This window comes from Aythya marila, assembly GCF_965140915.1.
Source record: "Aythya marila genome assembly, chromosome: Z".
NCBI classification, from domain to species: Eukaryota; Metazoa; Chordata; class Aves; order Anseriformes; family Anatidae; genus Aythya; species Aythya marila.
In genome coordinates, this window is record NC_139080.1 from 25,402,533 (window position 1) to 25,421,081 (window position 18,549).

Consider the following 18,549-nt stretch of genomic DNA (forward strand, 5'->3'; position numbering starts at 1 on the left):
ATGCAGTTTCTGTCTTAAGAATTATTTACTACACATTTACAAGGAAGTTTGGATTTTTTAAATTTTGTTATTGTCATATTGGAGAAACTGAAGGATTTCTTGATGTTGATAAATGACACTTGGGCATCAATAAGGCATGATAAATTATTTTATTAATTTATTTAGTAGGACTCCTCTTTTAAACCTCTTTTCTGCATTAACTTTTGCAGAAGTTTAACATAAAGCACTTGAGTGAGAGAAAACATTTATACACTAACATAGCTGCAAGTGGCAGTAGCAGACAGGATAACTCTCCTTCTGTTACTTCCTAAACTTCCAGCCTAGCCAGTTTCAAACTTTGCTAGTGCCACCTAGAGAGTCACAGGCACAAAAACCCTACAACTCTACATCACACTAGTTTCTGCTGGAAATAGTTAAATAAATATTTACCCTTCACTGGATGAGTGGAGTGTTTCCCATTCCAGATTTGTTACAAACGACGTCACAAACAGAACAATATACATGGGCTATTTTTCTACTCTCATCACAAACTGGTTCTACAAATCTATTCTTGAAGCATAACCATGGACACCAGAGAAGGATAACCAGCATCACATAGGTGTGACTTAAAGGTTGCCTCCTCTGAAATCATCAACCTCACTTCATGTGATGTGGCTTCCCAGTCCTGCTGAAATCCCTCACAATAATGAGCAAATCTAAATGCCTCACCACAACTTGTAAAGCACCTTAGTACACTAATAACAACATGTTAACTAGTAACAAGTGTTCTGCAACTTAATTCACAGGCATTCTCTCCTTCCCCTTTCAGCGGACTCCACTGCCAGAAAAGAAACAGTGGGAAGGAAGAAATGCATTTATTACAAGGACACAGGAGCAGTTTAACACACCATGGGTCAGTTCTAGTGGCAACACTGGCAATGAGGGTAGTAAGTTGCAAACTTTGTCTCTTCTCCCCACTCCCACCCTCTCTGGTGGTTATTATTCTGCACCACAAAGTTCTCCAATGCTTCTTCTTACTCTTATGCTACTTCAAAAGCAAGGGGTGTCAAGCAGTCACATCCCACACCCTTAGTATGTGAAAATCAGAAGATGATTAACAATGCACAGCAACGTTGCCCAGTATTTTATTGTGGGAAGGATCTTGGGTGCTAAAAGGTAACAGACTGAAAGAACATGCTCTCTCAGAATGAGACAGCAGTGCTGCATCTAGGTCAGATCAATAGAAGACCATTACAAATTTTAAATTGGCCTTTAGTGTCTCTTTCTTCAGGGAAGACTGTTACTCCAAACAGCACTGGAAGATGTAATTATCCCCTTACGTTCCTTCCCAAAGTTATCTTTAGTAACTTCTGCAGGTAGCTTTCGATCAAGATCTTAAATGTGCTGTCTGCAAGCAAGCAAAGCTGCCTGAGACAAAGAGAAAGGGTTGTGCAGACACCTCACAACACCACCATCATGCTCAATGCTGACTGTCTATGACTACTTGTAGCCTGGGCACTACAGACACATTTCTTAGCCTCATGCTGGGCCAAAACTAACAGCCCCTGCTGGCAGGTCCTAAACTTTGAAACACTTTGGCAGATCTGCTGGCATAAATCAGCACAGTTCCACATTTATTTCAAACAGTAAGGAGTGACAAGACACATCAGCTTTCAGTTCAGACATGGTATTTTAATACAATGAAGAGCAGTGCATCTTAATGCAAGAGATCTCTACAGTAGATCAAATTATTGTTGCCTGCTACAAGCCTGAATCATTGTGCAACATTTGAGCAGCTGGCATTAGTCACTGTCCATCTTCTCTGACCACAGACTCAACAGAGGGTAGAGACAACATATCATACCAGCAAAGAACCTAGTCACAACTTCAAACATTCAAGTGTATAAAGGTAAATGATAGTAGTCTAACCTGACTGAGAATTGTCTCCTGTACACTTCTTATCGTGGTGACTCTTGCAGAGCTGAAGATGCACCAAGAGTAAAACATGTTTGTAAGGGAAAAGAACACAAAAAGATTTAAAAAAGGGCTACATTCAACACTGTCCTTAACCAACATTTTCTCTTCAGTTATTAAAAAAAAAATCTCAAAGACTCTTCTTTGGGTGTAACTAGACATGGAGAAATAATATGAAAGTAAACAGACATTCAATGCAGGAAATCACAGAAACAATAGTTCTTTTAAATACTAACAGCATGTTGCTGTTTAATACCCATGTCTGTAAGAGAACTGATGTTCCATTTTAGATAAAGTTTTAAGTACAAATTGCACATGATTCCATGAATAAATGCAAAAAGAAAAAAAAAAAAATCCTAAGATGTTTCTCATTTTTGCACTCTGCAAGTATTTTTAACACCATTTCCTTGGTTCTCTCTAAGCTAAGCTTGCACGCACTCTTTCATGAAATAGTGATACACTGGGCAGTTACAAAAGCTACACTCCAGCCACTAAGGGGACGACAGGTCTTATTCATCAGATCTTTGTTTCTAAGTAAATTTTAATCGCTCCCATGAATGAAGAAGTTAAATATAAAATCTTATTATCTTGTGCTTCTGAAACACCTGAACATTTTGATAGATACTTTAGTCTTTCCTAAAATTTAAGTAGGACTTTTCCATCATCTTAAAGTTTACACCTACTGCTTGGTAATACAACAGGAGATTAAATGCTTCTTTGCTTTTCCATCCTGCTCAGAAACCAAAGCACAGTCTGCCCAATACATGATAGTTTATTACATGCTGATCACTTTACCCCATTCCTTTGTTTTGTGATTACAATAAAGTATTTTGCTGTCAATAGAAAAACTGAACAGAACTTTTGGTTCCCCAAATCTTCTCTCTGAAAGTACAGGACTTACTTACTTAGAGCTAATAAAGACACCGAAAAGGACTAAAAACAACACATCACTCTTATTTCATTTTTTATTGTAGTCTCTAGAGAAAGTATATTTATCATCTACTTCAGGTGAATAAGCACAGTGCAGTACTGCACTTGCAGGTTTTACATTACACATAACATTTTGGAATTCAGTACAGTCACCTAACCTATGGTGGATCATTCCTTTGACCAAATCCATTGCCTGTCTGCCTATAGCAAAGCACTAGATTGCAAAACTGTGGTTGCAACAAGTGAGTTAAAAGCAAAGAAAAGCAAGATTGCACTTGTGCAGTCTTTGTGTCCATATGAGACACAGTATGCTGTAGAGTTGCTACAGGAATTATTTACGAAAGATAGAAAAGAAATCATACAAATTCTTTTTTCCATCAATCTTGAACCCCTTCCATCTTGTTTTCCTTTTTGCTGTTGGGGACAGGAGATAAAGAGGGTGAAAAAGAAAGAGAAGTGAATGGAAAGGAAAAGCAAACAGAATTCAGGAGTGGTTTACTGTATTGAATAAGAATTAAGAAAGGAAAGGGAAATTATGCACTAATGTTCCATATAAATGTTGTTCAAAGCACTAGAAGAGACCACTCTCCCTCAGAAAACTCATTTCAAAAGCTTAAACACCTCTCTTAAAATCAAGCAGGAATTCTCAGAGAAGTAAGTCTCAGTAGAGTAAGGTTGTGGAAGCTTGTCATATGTGGTGAACATGGTGAAATACAGGTGGGTGGAGAATGGATGGAGAGCAGCCCTGAGGAGTTGGGGCTGATGAGAGCAGCCCTGATGAGGACCTGGGGATGTTGGTTGATGAGAAGCTCAACATGAGCCGGCCATGTGTGCTCACAGCCCTGAAAGCCAACCGTACCCTGCGCTGCACCAGAAGCAGCATAGCCAGCAGGGCGAGGGAGGTGATTCTGCTCCTCTGCTCTGCTCTTCTGAGACCCCACTTGGAGCCCTGCGTTCACCTCTGGGTCCCCCTGCACAGGAAGGATATGAACATATTAGAATGAGTACAGATCAGGGCCACGAAGATGATCAAGGGGCTGGAACACATGGCTGTCCTCATGTAAGGACAGGCTGAGGGAGTTGAGGCTGTTGAGCCTGGGGATGAGAAGACTCTGGGGAGACCTTAGAGCAGCCTTCCAGTACCTAAAGGAGGCTACAGGAAAGCTGGGGGGGGGATTCTTTGTCAGGGAGTGTAGAGATAGGACAAGGGGGAATGGCTTTAAACTAAAAGAGGGTAGGTTTAGGTTAGATATAAGGAAGAAAATCTTTACTCGGGGGTGGTGAGGTACTGGCACAGGTTGCCCAGAGAAGCTGTGAATGCCCCATCCTAGGAAGTGTTCAAGGCCAGGTTGGATGGGGCTTGGATCAGCCTAGTCCCTGCCTGGGAGGGGTCCCTGCCCATGGTAGGGGGTTCGAATTCAATGGTCTTTAAGATCCCTTCCAACCCAAACCATTCTGTGATTCTATGAACTGATACAACTCATCTGAACTGCTCATTCTGGTCCCAAACTGGATCTGCATTTAGTCCTTGGATATCCACCTCTGCTCCCCAGCTGTAAGAAAACCTTGGCACATTCCTCTAAGTACGCCAATAAAATAAATAAATAAATAAATAAATCCATGAATACTTTCTTACTAATTCTGTAGCCATGACCTGAAAGAGAGATGTAGGATAAGTTATAAGAGCAGTTACATGGTTTATCTTGAACTGGTATGCTCTTAAGAAGAGAAACAACACCTCCATTATAAATTTACATACATGCAAACACTGGACTCTATCCTTCCAGGTCTCAATTCATAAAGGCAGAATTAATCATTAGCCAGGCTTCAGCACACGCAAATAGTCACATGAAAGTCAATTCGCATTCATAGATCTCCTCTGTACAAAAAATTACTACAGTTTCAGATGTATTATTTTCTGTACATAAATCTAGTTGATTTTTGTATGTAATAAATCTGGCACAGAAATCCATGAAAATTTCTTTACAGTGGTTTCTGATTATACTGTAATCTCTAATACTCTGATATTCCTTAGAGAGTCTGTCAGTAATGCCAAAGAACATGTCTACACTTTTAACTATGAAACTATATACAGTAATGTAAGGATGTTTTTCAGCCTGTATACAGTGTCTGAATATTGAGATCAAGCCACTTATAATTACACTGATGAAGTGAAACAGAAATTTGGATCAAAATTTTAATCGTATCAGATTTTACCACCCTATAACTAAATACATAGTTAGTTTGTTTTCCTTTTATTATTACATAAAGAATTACCGTTGATCTGAAGAAAAACCTATTTATTTTTTTTTTTAGTGTGGAGGAAAGTTCTAGGATGCAAGTATTCGGAAATGGATTCCGGGATTTACCAAGCATATGACTGCCATATGGGCTAATGTTCCCCAGAAGGTACTTTTGAGAGAATAAGTTTTAAAAATCCTCAGCAAAAGCTGGATACAAATTGAAGTGGAGGAAAAATATGATGGAGGAAAAAAAAACACCTTGCAAACATTGTATTTGTCACAAAAAAGGTCTTTCCAGATTTATTTTGCAAAATAAGAAATATTAAGTGTTAACAAAAAGTGTTAAGAAATGTGGTGATCTTTTGCTCCACTGCTTAAGATGTCCCCATGGCTAGAGGTATAACAAAATAATAAAAAACAACAAAAACAAAAGGAGTTTTATAACAAAACACTTTCTATTTAAAGTGTGATTAAATGCAACAAATGATTTATTTTAGAACTGAAGCTTCATTTAATCTTCAGATCTCTTGGCAATAAAGACCACAGACATACAGAATTCAATATATAACACCATCATGCTGACTTGTGAACCTATGCCAGCTTTCTAAAAGAAATAACTGACACTGGAATTCAATCACTCAAACTCCTGATGGTATTTTACTTAGGAAATTGCACAGTATGACCATGAGTGGGCTGTGGGGGATGAACAAATGTTCCTGGAGCAGAGCAAGTACTGCTTACAGGATGACAAACATCACCCTCAACTCCTTCTGGGTTACAGGTTTTGCAGTCTTACTGCCTCCTCTTCCCCCTTGCTACTCCTTCCATGCATTTAGTCCTCAACTTTACCTGCAGACAGGCTTATTTCAGTGCATCAACACAAAGAGTCTGTGCCCCCACCAGTGCATGGGATCACACCACAGAGAGCCAAAAGGTTAAAACTTCATGAAGAGCACTGACACCACCATCTGGATAGGACAAGATGGCTCAGCAAGATGCAATAGCTCAGGATATTCTGATATTTCCAATAGGCTTTCAACTACCAGAAGCTGTGGCTGAAATGCTGAAGTCTCATGGTTTGTAGGTGGCCTGTCTCCTGAAGAGATGCCAAGTCAAGCCTGAACTATTTGGTTTATTCAAGCCCTACCACGTGGAAAAATCAAGCAGCATCCTGTCGCACCCTAAGCAATCTACAGTGCCTGAAGGCACATGATCATCTCACCCAGCTCCTGTATTGTCAAGGGAGAGGTAAATTTATTTTTCAGGAACATACTGATACAAAACGGAAGATGAAAGAAAAGGACTGCCTTACAGCAGAACATGAAGATGACTTCAGAAAGGTCTAAATGAATAGAAGAAAGAGATTACTAGCTCCAAAACCAAAGAACAGGAGTGTCTGTGATGGGCTTGACTACTTCTGGGACTGTTCTGTATTATTCTTCGATAAAGTCTCGTTTAACCCAAAGACAGCACATCCTCAATGCATTAGGAACAGGGAAAATGGCTACATCTCAGCAAATGCTCAAATAATGGTCCTTACCTCAACTCTCTAGATGCAGACAGAGTGCTATTAACTGTTTAATTCTTCAATCCCTAAAAACATTTATTTCAATTGCACAAATGCAGAAAGTCTACACAGTGAGACATTTGCCCTCTTTTCTCTACTTTTCAACAGGATGGTGTACTGTGTCTTAAAATACTGCAGTTTACTGAGAATTAGAAATATAGAGGCTACCACAAAACTAACTGAACGAAATTCAATAGCTAATGTAAAACCCCAGGAGCCATTTTATTAACACTATTTTGTCACTAATTCAACGATAAATTTCATTTTAATTTTAATCAAGCTTTAATGGACATTTAGTCTGTTCTATTAACTGCTACAGAAAATGAAGCTTTTCTGCAAAGTTCAGGTTGAGCTTGGCAGCTACACAATGTTTTCTCTTTGATTGAACTTCTCTTTGCCACCAGATGGTGTAACCTGCAGTGTCCACATGCTGATCACAACTAATACCATCATAACAGTAACTCTACAAAAATAACCGTACAGAGTCTTATGAATATTGTATAGATATTCTTATATGTCACCAATACCACCCATATAAAATGAGTAAGAAACCAAACCAAAGCCTCAAGACACTGTTGTTCAATGCTGAAATACCTGATACTGTACTTGCTATACGCAGGAGAGACTTCCACCATGGAAGAGAAATGCAAAAACTTAGTTTTGTTGGCCACACTTTATTTTTTATTTTTTTTTATTTTTGTTAAGTATCTTAAATCTTCATAGACCATATATTCTGTTAGGTTGTGATCTTTAGTCTTTGTAGCAGATCTCTACTTCTGTTCAGAACCCTTCAGAGTTCATACAACCTGGGCTCCCCAGAACTCTAAGGCTGCCCACGCCCATTGGATTCAGGCTTTATTTCCTAATAAATGCTCATGATTCAGTACTAAAAAGCATTTATTGATGGTGCTTTCCAACAGTGCAACAGTATGAAGAGTGTGAATGTGGCCTTTGACACATGTTCCTATAATTTTGGTCTTAAGCTTACTGGTTTAAGCAATCCAAAGTACTGGGAGATTAAAAACAGAAAACAAAAGCACTTTTACCTATATTCCTATTGGTGCTTTTCCTAGATGACTGAAAATCTGCAATTGTTTTGTACTGATGATCTTGTATAAACAGTATGACATTTACACTGTCCTGCACCAGTCTTTCAGCTGTGTATATGTTACAGAAAAAACATCAAATGCTATCTCAATCCCAAATCAATGTCAAAGCAGCTGTAAATGAAACAATATGAACTATGTGGTTTTATTAATGACTTTAAAAAAAGAAATAAATGTAACATTGACACTACTTCTTTTACAAAAATCTCCTGCACTCCAGGCTGAGCACTTTTGAAATCCTGCTACTGTAAACGATACGTTGCTGCCAATAATAAAATGTATGTTTTGATCAAAATATGAGGTAAGGTTAAAACATTTCAAGCTTTGTCTTTAAGTGGTAAAGCTTCAGTTCTTCCAGAAGCTAAGATTTCTCAGTTGACTTGATCCTACCTGCCCACACAAAAAACAGTGCCAAGGACATGGTTTCAACTAACAGAATACTACCTGTTAACTTTTTCCAAGAGTAGTTTTCCAATAATGTATTACAATAATGTATTATAGGTTTGTTATACCGAAAAAAAGGACAATTAGGAATTATAGTGACTTTCCACATACTTTTATGCACAAATGCCTTTACCCCCATGACAGATAAAAGCACATTTAAATTCTAGACAAAACAAGATACATAACTCCATCCCTAAAAAAAATTGTTTTAAGGAAAATGGAAACGATAGGAAATTTATCATGTTTCACAAGTACATCTTCACTCCACAAAATGCTGCCAGCTACTCTTCATGCTCTGACCTCATACTGCTTTCTACCTCTTACTTCTACAGACCATAGAATTCATTCTTCAGCTCAGAGAAGCCCAGAATTCCTTCAAGCCATGTACTACAGTATTTTTGAGGCAAAACATGAAATATAACCATTTGCTTCAGAGCCACTTTCAGATGGAGTGAACTAGGAGTAGATCACATCGAACGGCTTCTCATGCCACCAGATTTGTTTCAGAAACTGCTTAGGTGGATATGTGCCTGGACTGCAGACACTGGGGTTACAGAATCACTGAATGGCTGAGGTTGGAGGAGACCTCTGGAGATCACCTGGTCCAACCCCCTGCTCAGGCAGGGACACCTACAGCAGTATCCCATTAATGGAGACCACCGACTTCCCTTCAGGTATTTGTAGACATTGATGAGATTCCCCTGAGCCTCTAGGCTGAACAGTCCCAGCTCTCTTAGCCTTATCTCATAGGAAAGGTGTTCCAGTCCCTTTATCATCTTGGTGGCCCTCTGCAGTGTGCCCAGTTCCCTCTTGTACCGGGGGGCCCAGAACTATACACAGAACTCCAGGTGTGGCCTCACCAGTGCTGAACAGAGGGGATCACCTCTGTTGACACTTTGCCTAATGCAGCCAAGGATCACTGAGGGTGTTTTGAACTATGGCTTGGATTACACCCCTCCACAGCACACTTTCTGTGGTGTACATGATATCTCAGGTCCTACTTGCAGGTAACGTTTTATTCAATTTATACTTTATTCAAGAACCATGCATTTGCAAACCTTGTGACAGCTGAGCATAGGTCATTATCAGCTCTAAGTACGTCAGATAAGACTGGCGAGAGCAGTTATAGAAAAAAATACCCTGAATTCCCTTTGCATTATAGTCTGTGCTGCTCCACAATATCACAAAATCCACTGTCATATCTAAGTTCCAGTGAATAAAAGGCGTTCTCTACTCAGCAGTCCTACAAAAGGAAAACAGTCCAGCAAAAAAAGGCTAAGCAAATGAAAAAGTTTTCTTGCTCGATCCAACATGCAGTGATAATATGAGAATGGTTTTCAAAGAGGATGTGATCTATATTCATTTCTTAAACAAAAAATCAGTAAAAGTGATGAAAATTAAGACATGGAAGGAAAACAGTTACCTGCTTGTTGTTTTCATTAGTACATTGCAGCCTTTTTAGGGACACAAAGTGTCTTATCTTCCTAGCAACAGAAATAATCTATTGTTACCACACCAAACGGTATCACACACTGCTATTTTTTTAAAGCTGAATTCTTGATGCTTTTAAGAAACAAGATACCAAAACCAACACCAAATGGCTGATTGAGCAACAAGCATTCCAGTGTTACAGCTATGTTTTTGTCCTAGGATACATGATTCTTTTGCTGCTGCAGGAATTCACCTGCACATCTGGGAGTATAATTTGGCAACGTACACACAATACACTGTAAAAGTGCAAGCACATACAAGCATGATCACAAGAGAATCATGTAGCTGATGATCTTTCCAACTGACTGGTTAACAGTTTGCATACTGTAGAATAACTTCATAAAAAATGTATTGTAACATCAACCTAAACATCATTTTTTAGGTACCTAGTTGAGCAACACTACCAATTGTTATGAATTCACAGTCCTTTTAGCCAGTGTAGGAAGACAACAAAATAGACAAACGTCAGTAAACAACATGGCCTTCTTAATTTTGCTTATTCTTTCTGCATTGCTTAAAATCAGTAGTTCTATCACCACCCTGCTCCTAAATACATAGAGGTCCATACCAGACTCCCCAGTAGAGAAAGCAGAAAGAAGGACCCCCAAAAAACAGAAAGTAACTGTGCTCTGTACAAGTTAGTTACCCTCCTTGACCGATCACAGGCGTTATCTTCACATGCTGCTGAATACTGTCTCCTGATTTTCTGTTTGTGTAATAAACCCCTTGCCATTCCTAAGCAAACACACATAACAGAGACAGTGTCTAAGAATATTTAGCTTGCAGTCAAATATTCATTTACTATTACATAAATTTTATGTAATAAATACATATTATTTCATGGTTGTATTTTTAAAACAGTGTAAAATGTTGTAATACATGTACATAGTACCATCTTTAACAGATATTTGCTTACCAAAGGACAGATAAATTTTTTCATATATTTCTCTTGTGAGAGAGTACCCAATATTTACAAAGAAGTTTAGGAACCAGAGGAACAGAATTCTGGTCAAATATATGCAACTCATGAAAGCAGTATCTTGTGTTTTTAAACCTGGAGTATTAAAAACAAAGCAGTCTGGAAATCCAAATCAAAATTGCACAAGCTTAATTTTACTCACCTTTCCTTTTTTAATAAATGTATTGATACTGTCTGAAAGATCTGCACAGTTTTTAACGCTTTTTGGTATTTCAATGAGTTCCTTGCCAATGACCTCTCCCTTGTGATACCCCATCATCTGTTCAAAGGCTGGATTAACATACTGTCAAACAAGAAGAGCACACTTTTAAAAGACAGTTACTTGCACATAACTGTCTAAGTATTTCAGGATATACATCCAAAGCCATAACCACACAGCCCTACAGTTTGGTGTTTGTCACGTAAAAATACTATGCAAATGGAGAAACATTTAATTTACATGAGGAGTTGAACACAGAATGGGATATACAAACTGTTATTAGAAAGCACAAAAACCCCTTACTGAACAGGTTATCTAGTGCTGCTATGGATTTCTTTGCTGTTTTACTATAAGTAATATTACTTCACTGGAAATGGTCATCTAAATAAAGGTACAAAAAGAAAAGTCTTAAAAATTCAGCAAGTGTCAACATGCAGCATCCAGAATTACTGCAGCAACAAAATTAAAATACAGAATTGGAAGAGAAACTACTGAGAAAAGATCTCTTTGGGGTTCCTGTCTTCAAATTCTACAAAATGATTAACTTTTTTTTTTCTCCATACCTGAACAACATGATCTTCACTGGTTATTTCTATGGCTTCCTGACAATGGTCTAATGCTGTAAACACTGCATTACATGCCCTGAAATTAGTAAATGATTCACGTTAGTTTTACTGTTAGAATATTTTGCTTACCATAAATGCATTATTACACTGTACTTATCAGTAGATGAATCACAAACCAGAATGTCATTATGATTAAACCAAGTACCCATCTCCCTTATAACTTTTTGAAGCAATTCATCTTCAGACATTCCTGTTGTTCACGTGTTTTTCTGCAGTTCACAGTGTAACTTGTGTTCTGCAGTGCTCATGAGTACTGCATCAACTTAATAGTATGTTGCTTTTTCTAGACATGCTCTAGACAGCAGGAACTAACAATTAGCTGTAAAAATAGCAAATGGCTGTTACATTACAATAGAAAGTTTTGTGATCATTAAAGATAGGGAACCAAAAAAATCACCACAGCACAGACACATATAAAGTTACTGAAAAAAGATCTCTGCTGTCAAAGAAGTTTTAATGCAACATAGTAAGAGGAAACAATTTAAGCCATGTCAAAATCCTAGTCAGAAAAACATCACTTTTCTTGCCTCCAAGTAATAATTCAGAAATTTGATCTCCATACATCCTGATCTTAATTAAGGGCAGAATTAAGCTCTACTTCCCCTTTTTTTCAGGACTATCATCTAACATAGGAGAAACAAAAATCTTGCCCTTTTGCTACAGCATTCAAATTGCTTATAATTCACACAGAATGGGATTAACATTGATGTAGGCTCCTAGCATAAGAAAGGAAGCTATGGATATATAGCATATACAAAAAGAGACAACTCAGATATACCTGCTTCGATAGATGCCAGTACTTTATCTTTGATGTGGACTAAACACAAACAAATTATCTGCTATGTACTTCTTGCTGCAGGTAGCATAAAGTGCATCATGCATAAACATCCTTGTTATTACCTAAAAGGAACATCTTGCTCACAGACTGCATAGTGGGGTTTGAATTAATACTGATGACCAGTGAATCATTAACAGAGAAGTATTCTGCCTCTTTATTAAGAAATATAGGATATTGCCAGCTTTGCTTATCATGGAAGTAACACAGAAACAAACAGAAAACAAAAAAACTATAAACAAAGACATACTCGTGCAGTTGTGTGGATGAAGATTTGTAGGAAGAAGTGTTGTGTACAGAATACAACAGTAGTATTTCAGTTCATACAATAAAAGGAGCTCTCAGTATAGTTTTACTAAGGATGCTCTAGCAGTCCAAGCCAGCTCCATGGTGTGATTTTGTGCTGTATGAAACAATTAATTTACCTCAGTGATAGATACTCATCTGGTATACCAACAGCTAACAACAGTCATTAAGCAAACTTCCTGCAAGGAAACACAGCAATGTTTGCACTATTAAAGCCCTATTTTTATCATTTGATCTGGCAACCAAGCCATCAAAATTAAAAGTTGAAATGGGCCATGCTGTTTTTGATTAATGCATCTCCTACAGATGCCCAACCAAGCTGCCTAACAGAAGAAGCAGAAAAGCTATGATAAGAAGCAGTTTCTGCGTGGAATAGGAGACACTTTGGTCCACTGAAATGACCTTAAATACCGCTTTCTTGGGCTGGTCCTACATTCTCACAGAGTTTCTCTTGTATGTGAACACCTGAAATACCCTGTTTTTAGTCCTATTGATTAAATAATCTCTTTCCTTCCACATATACAAAGCTGTACTGAAGACCTATTGAGACAGCAAACAGATCAGAGACTAGGAACCCAGTGGGGTAAACATAAGGAGCAACACTTCTTCACCCCCATTTCATCAAACCACACAGATGAGAACAAATTGTAACCAAATAGCAACACTAGTTGTGTTATTTTTTTATGGAAAATTCATTTAGAGCCTCTGCCTAACTGGGCAAAAATAGAAAGAAATCCTCTTTTGCAAAATATCAGCTTCTCCAGGTTACAAGTATTCTTTTTCAGAAGGTTTATCTTTCAAAACGCTACTTATACCATTGTAGTACACTAGTATAAATGTTACTTGTTTATTGTCCTTATCAGTAGATGAAATGCTTCTGGGGACTGACACTGTTTCCTTCAAATTTTAAGGTTTTGTTTTGTTTTGTTTGGAGGAGTGCATTTTCAAATAAACTCATAGCAAAACATGGCAGCCAATAACAAATCATGTTCTCTGAATTTTAATTATCTGCATTTGTAATTAGTATCACTCATATAGAGATGTTCAAACTGTACTGGCATGCAGTTCTTGAAATGAATTATTCCATGTGTTTAAGCAGGAAGCTTTCAATGAGAAGAACATAAAGTTTATTAGAAAAATAAATAAATGAAAACAAAACGTACCACAAGACACCACTGATACGTTTGTCAACATTTTAAAGAAACAAAAGGATAATTTCAATTCTTGTATGTTTTGGTAAACAGTAAGTGATGGGAATGCCAAAAAGCTTCTACATACAGAATAAAAAGCAATGAATGCTGTAACACTTCTCAGCTAAGAAATTAAGGAGGCTATCTGCACAGACCTGATTTGTCTTAGGAGTCTGACTTTGGACATTGTCAGATGACAAAGTTCTGCAACTGGAATACTGGTTAAACTGGGAGTAATCTTGAAAACTAGATCCAACATCTTGAAAAAGTTTCCTTTCTCTCCATAGTATCCTTGTTATTACAAAATCTGGTTTATTGGACTTAAACATAAGCTACAGGTTTTGCATGTATGAATGACATCTTAATCTTATACATAAACTGGTGTTTCTCATCAATGACGACTTAATTCAGAAGTCACACATTTCACATTGTGTTTACTACTGAACCAAGTTGTGACCACCATAACATCTAATTAACTTCTAAAATTTCACTGTTGTTTTATTTTTCTGCTGAGCCTTGGAAAACACCTATTAAACATTGTATAAGTCTGAATCCTATTTTTTTTTCCACAGATTTTACTATAGTCATATTTTGTATACACAAACATGTTCACTTGAACATTAAGTTTCTTTGATATTGGTTTGCAAACAGGATCATAGAAAAATCTACTGCTTAACCAGAAACACTGAATCTTGTAAACAAACAATAGTTTTTTATGTCAAAGGAACTGGAACTCATGAGATCTAGAGAACTACAATTTATTGGTATGACAGCTTCAAGGATTCCTTTTTCATAGAGCTGAATTGCAAAGATATTTACATGTAGATATAAGCACTTGTATTAAACATAAAATTAGTCATATTAAAGTGATAATGGAATGAAAGTCTTTAGTTTCTTCTTACCTTAGTGAAACATATAATTAGACAATTAGATATTTCTCACTAAGATAAAAATTTGTGATATTGGTCTGTCTAGTCTTGCACGGACAGGAAAGTAATAACTCTGGGGTATGAAGAGCCAGCTTAAGATGGTGCTCAGCTCAAACTGTCAGATATGACATCTCACACATCTGAGAGCAAGAATGATTTCCTGAAAATGTCCTGTCCTATACATTTGCAGCCCATAAATCTTACACAGGACAGAATTTGTGGAATGCTACCCTTGCAACTAAGTGAGCAGAAATTGTTCTGCAATATTTCTGCTAAAGTTTGTGACTGCGGTGATACCAGTAATGGTTGCTGTAACATTGCCAAATTCAATATATGTGCCTCAAGACATACGGACAGAAGCAAGTATCAGAATAAAGGACATGTACTGATTTTTGCATTAAGGAAAGTTGTAATTTAAACCACCAATGAATGAAGCACACCAATGAAGCTTTTTGAGGGTACCAGTTACTAAAGCACTTACATTTGTTACAAACTAACTGAACAGTAAAATAAGGCTATAGGAATTGGCTAACATACAGATACAAAGCATATACATACATATCTGGGAATGCACACCAAACAATTTATGTTTCCCACACTTTCTTACACTTCTACATACCGTAATTTGAACTGAGATCGCACTTCTCCACGTTCTATTTGAATCAGCTCATTGTAACAAGCAGTTATGCTGCTATTCTCCATGAAACGCTGGAAAACAAATCAACAGTGCATGAAATAGACTGGAAGCTTTTAAATCTGTTATTCCTGTTCCTGTTTCTAAAACTAACCTGATAAAGAGATCTGGCAACAGTCCAACAAAGGGCCACAAAAATGATTAAGGGACCAGAACCTCTTTCATTTGAGGAAAGGTTGAGAGAGGTGGGACTGTTCAGGTTAGAGAAGAGAAGACTCAGGGGAGATCTCTGCAAGGTATCTGAAGTGAGAATGCAAAGAGGACAGAAGCAGCCTCTGTACAGTTGTGCCCAGTGCCAGGACGAGAGGCAATGGGCACAAACTGGAACACAAGAGGTTTCTCCTGACACTAACTGTGAGTGTTAGGTTGTGAGTGTTAGGTTGATCATTGGACTTGATGATCTTAAGAGTCTTTTCCAATCTAAATAATTATATGATTCTACTAGGAAGCACTTCTTGACTGTGAGAATGACTGAGCACTGCCACAGAGATGCTATGGAGTCTCCCTCCTTGGAGATCTTCAAAAGCCACCTGGACGTGGTCCTGGGCACCCTGTTCTGGGTGTCCCTGCTTGAGCAGGGAGTTGGACCAGACAGCCTCAAGAGGGCCCTGCCAGCCTCACCCATTCTGTGATCCTGTACAAATAAAAAACTTTAGTTGTACCTTTTCTGTTCAGGACTCATCTTTTCCATGGGAATGATTACTAGTCATTATGACAACATCACTAGTTAAACACAAAGCAAACATGAAAATATGCTAAAACCACAACTGTGAATTTTGTCACTTGGTGTTTGGTATTCAATTAGAAATAGATAATCTAAAAAAAAACTCACAGTCTCAAACAAAACAGGTATAATTTGGATGTTTCCTTTTGAACAGCTATGTCTTAATTCAGAACAGAAAAGGAATACCTTAGAGATATAAAACTTTCATGCTAAAAAAAAAAAGGAAAAAATGTAATGACATCTGGCATTTCATTTGTTTTTCTGCAAATATTGCATCCAAAACGCACAAGTTGTAGTAACTTTGATCCACAAGTAATCTCACCGAGTCACCACTTTTGAATTCAGAAGTGCAGAAAACTATATAAAGTAAGTAACATGCTGGCAGCAGCTAACAAGATTTTTATATACTTCATATGGAAAGAATGTCCTTTACTTGTTAGGCAAAGGCAGTAAGCTTAAAGGTATTGTGCTTGGTCGGGCTGAAATCAGAAACTTCATGTTCATCACAAAAGTACTAGTAGATTCTCTGACTTCAGTTAAAGTTTACTGCTCATCAGTAAGCTTCTGCTCTAAGGAGCTAAATCACTGCTTTATAAATACATGCACAGACTTTGTTTTTCACAGAAAATACTCTGTGATGTCATTAGTTCTCACAGTACAGCTGCATGCTGAGTCAAGAGCCAGCAGTCAAAACTGAAGAACAAAGAATGTTTTTGAGGAATCTGTGCTTCTCTCCTGTTTGAAAAATTGTGTTTTGGAGATCAACAGCTTAATCCCAAGTAGCCAGCAAAATGTAAAAATTAAATTTAAAAATAACTATTAACATTGGTCTATCTTGTCCCTATAATGTTAAGATATTAAAATATTCCTATAACTGTCACTTTGCTTATTAAGTGAATGTCTGGGAAACCCAAAGGCACAATATAAAGCTGGTAGAAGCTAGGGTTCAGATGAAGATGTGTTTTTTGCAAAACAAACTGCCTGCAAACTTTTCTTCTACAGCACTGAAGATTTAGATTTTCACTTTTAGAGTGCTGTTTTAAAGATTCAAATATACTTATAGGAAAATTAAAACAATAAAAATACAAATCTATCAATAACATACTATTTAAGCACTGATGGCTGCTGATTTTACAAGCTAAATTTCCTAGAACATATTAAAGGTCTTTTCAGTTTGACTTTTAACATATTGTCATTTACTGACAAAATTTAAAAGAAAATGAAGACATTATGTTGGTATGATTCAATGCCAAGGAACCAAGAATTGCAGCTTGTTTGAAGTGTTAAGCCTGCTCTTAACTGCTGCATATATTTTTCTGCAGGTGCATAGAATCTCTTTATTTAAGTTTATAATATTAATATATTATAAACGTACTAGTTCACTCAAACCTGAGAAACCCGCTTGGACCTGAAAAAAAGCAGAAAACATTTCCTTTTTCTAATTTGTGCATATAAACAAGGCACTAGAAGAGGAAGATCTATTACCTCTCAAATACTAGAATGCTGACAGTAATACCTTCTTTTTAAAAAGTTTCTTATTTATACAGTACATTTTTATTTAACTAACATTTACTTTTAAATTACATTGACTTCATTTTAATCAGATTCCACTATCATCCCATACAGAACTTGATGCAAGCCACAAAATTAATCAGGAAATAAAAATGCATCATTCTTCTTGCTTAGCAAGAAGTACCAGGTTTAGTGTTAAAGATTTGCTTTGTTGCAAACCAACAAGTTTTAAGAGTAACAGGTCAACAGAATCAACATTTGTTTAGAAAAAGAACTAAAGTTCAAAATGCAAAACAATTTGCAGTTGAGCAACTGCAGAAATCAAGGCTTCCTCCTTTAGTGATTTAAGTCACTGTTTAAAATCAGTCAGGAAGTCAAATCACTTACTTAACTTAGTCCATCCTAAAGAGGCCATTTCTATTATATTCATGAGACTTAGGGGGAAAGATCAGCATAATGAAGGTAATGCATTAACAAGACCATTAATATGCAAACATGAAAGCTATTAATGATACTGGAAAAACATTCAGAAGACATGTAATAATTTACTTTCTTGAGAAAAAGGAAGAAAAAAAAACATGGCAAACTCAGCATGAAAAAAAAAAAAAAAGTCAAAAGATTCCTGAAATCTTTCTCTGGAAAGTGGTCATAAGATCTTTTAGTGATCCAGATGCGGATGGCAATCAATCTTCATTGATTTCATTAGAAGTAATGAAGTGATTATTCAAGCATACTTACGGCATATTATGTATATACACATAAACATAGAAAGATATTTCCATAACACACATACACAAAAAAGTTAACAGAACATTTTAAAG

General features: G+C 37.0%; 1 protein-coding gene across 1 annotated transcript in view; it reads right to left on the reverse strand.

Annotated features, from left to right (window-relative positions):
* Window positions 1-18,549, reverse strand: part of PDE8B (phosphodiesterase 8B) — a 42,221-nt gene that overhangs the window by 13,947 nt on the left and 9,725 nt on the right. Inside the window, exons 5-10 of the mRNA XM_082783712.1 lie at window positions 15,418-15,506; window positions 11,476-11,554; window positions 10,856-10,996; window positions 10,381-10,469; window positions 9,667-9,727; window positions 1,909-1,960 (exon numbers count right to left, since the gene is read on the reverse strand). Of these exons, the coding sequence (XP_082639838.1) occupies window positions 1,909-1,960; window positions 9,667-9,727; window positions 10,381-10,469; window positions 10,856-10,996; window positions 11,476-11,554; window positions 15,418-15,506 (511 nt within the window). The remainder of the gene's footprint in view (window positions 1-1,908; window positions 1,961-9,666; window positions 9,728-10,380; window positions 10,470-10,855; window positions 10,997-11,475; window positions 11,555-15,417; window positions 15,507-18,549) is intronic.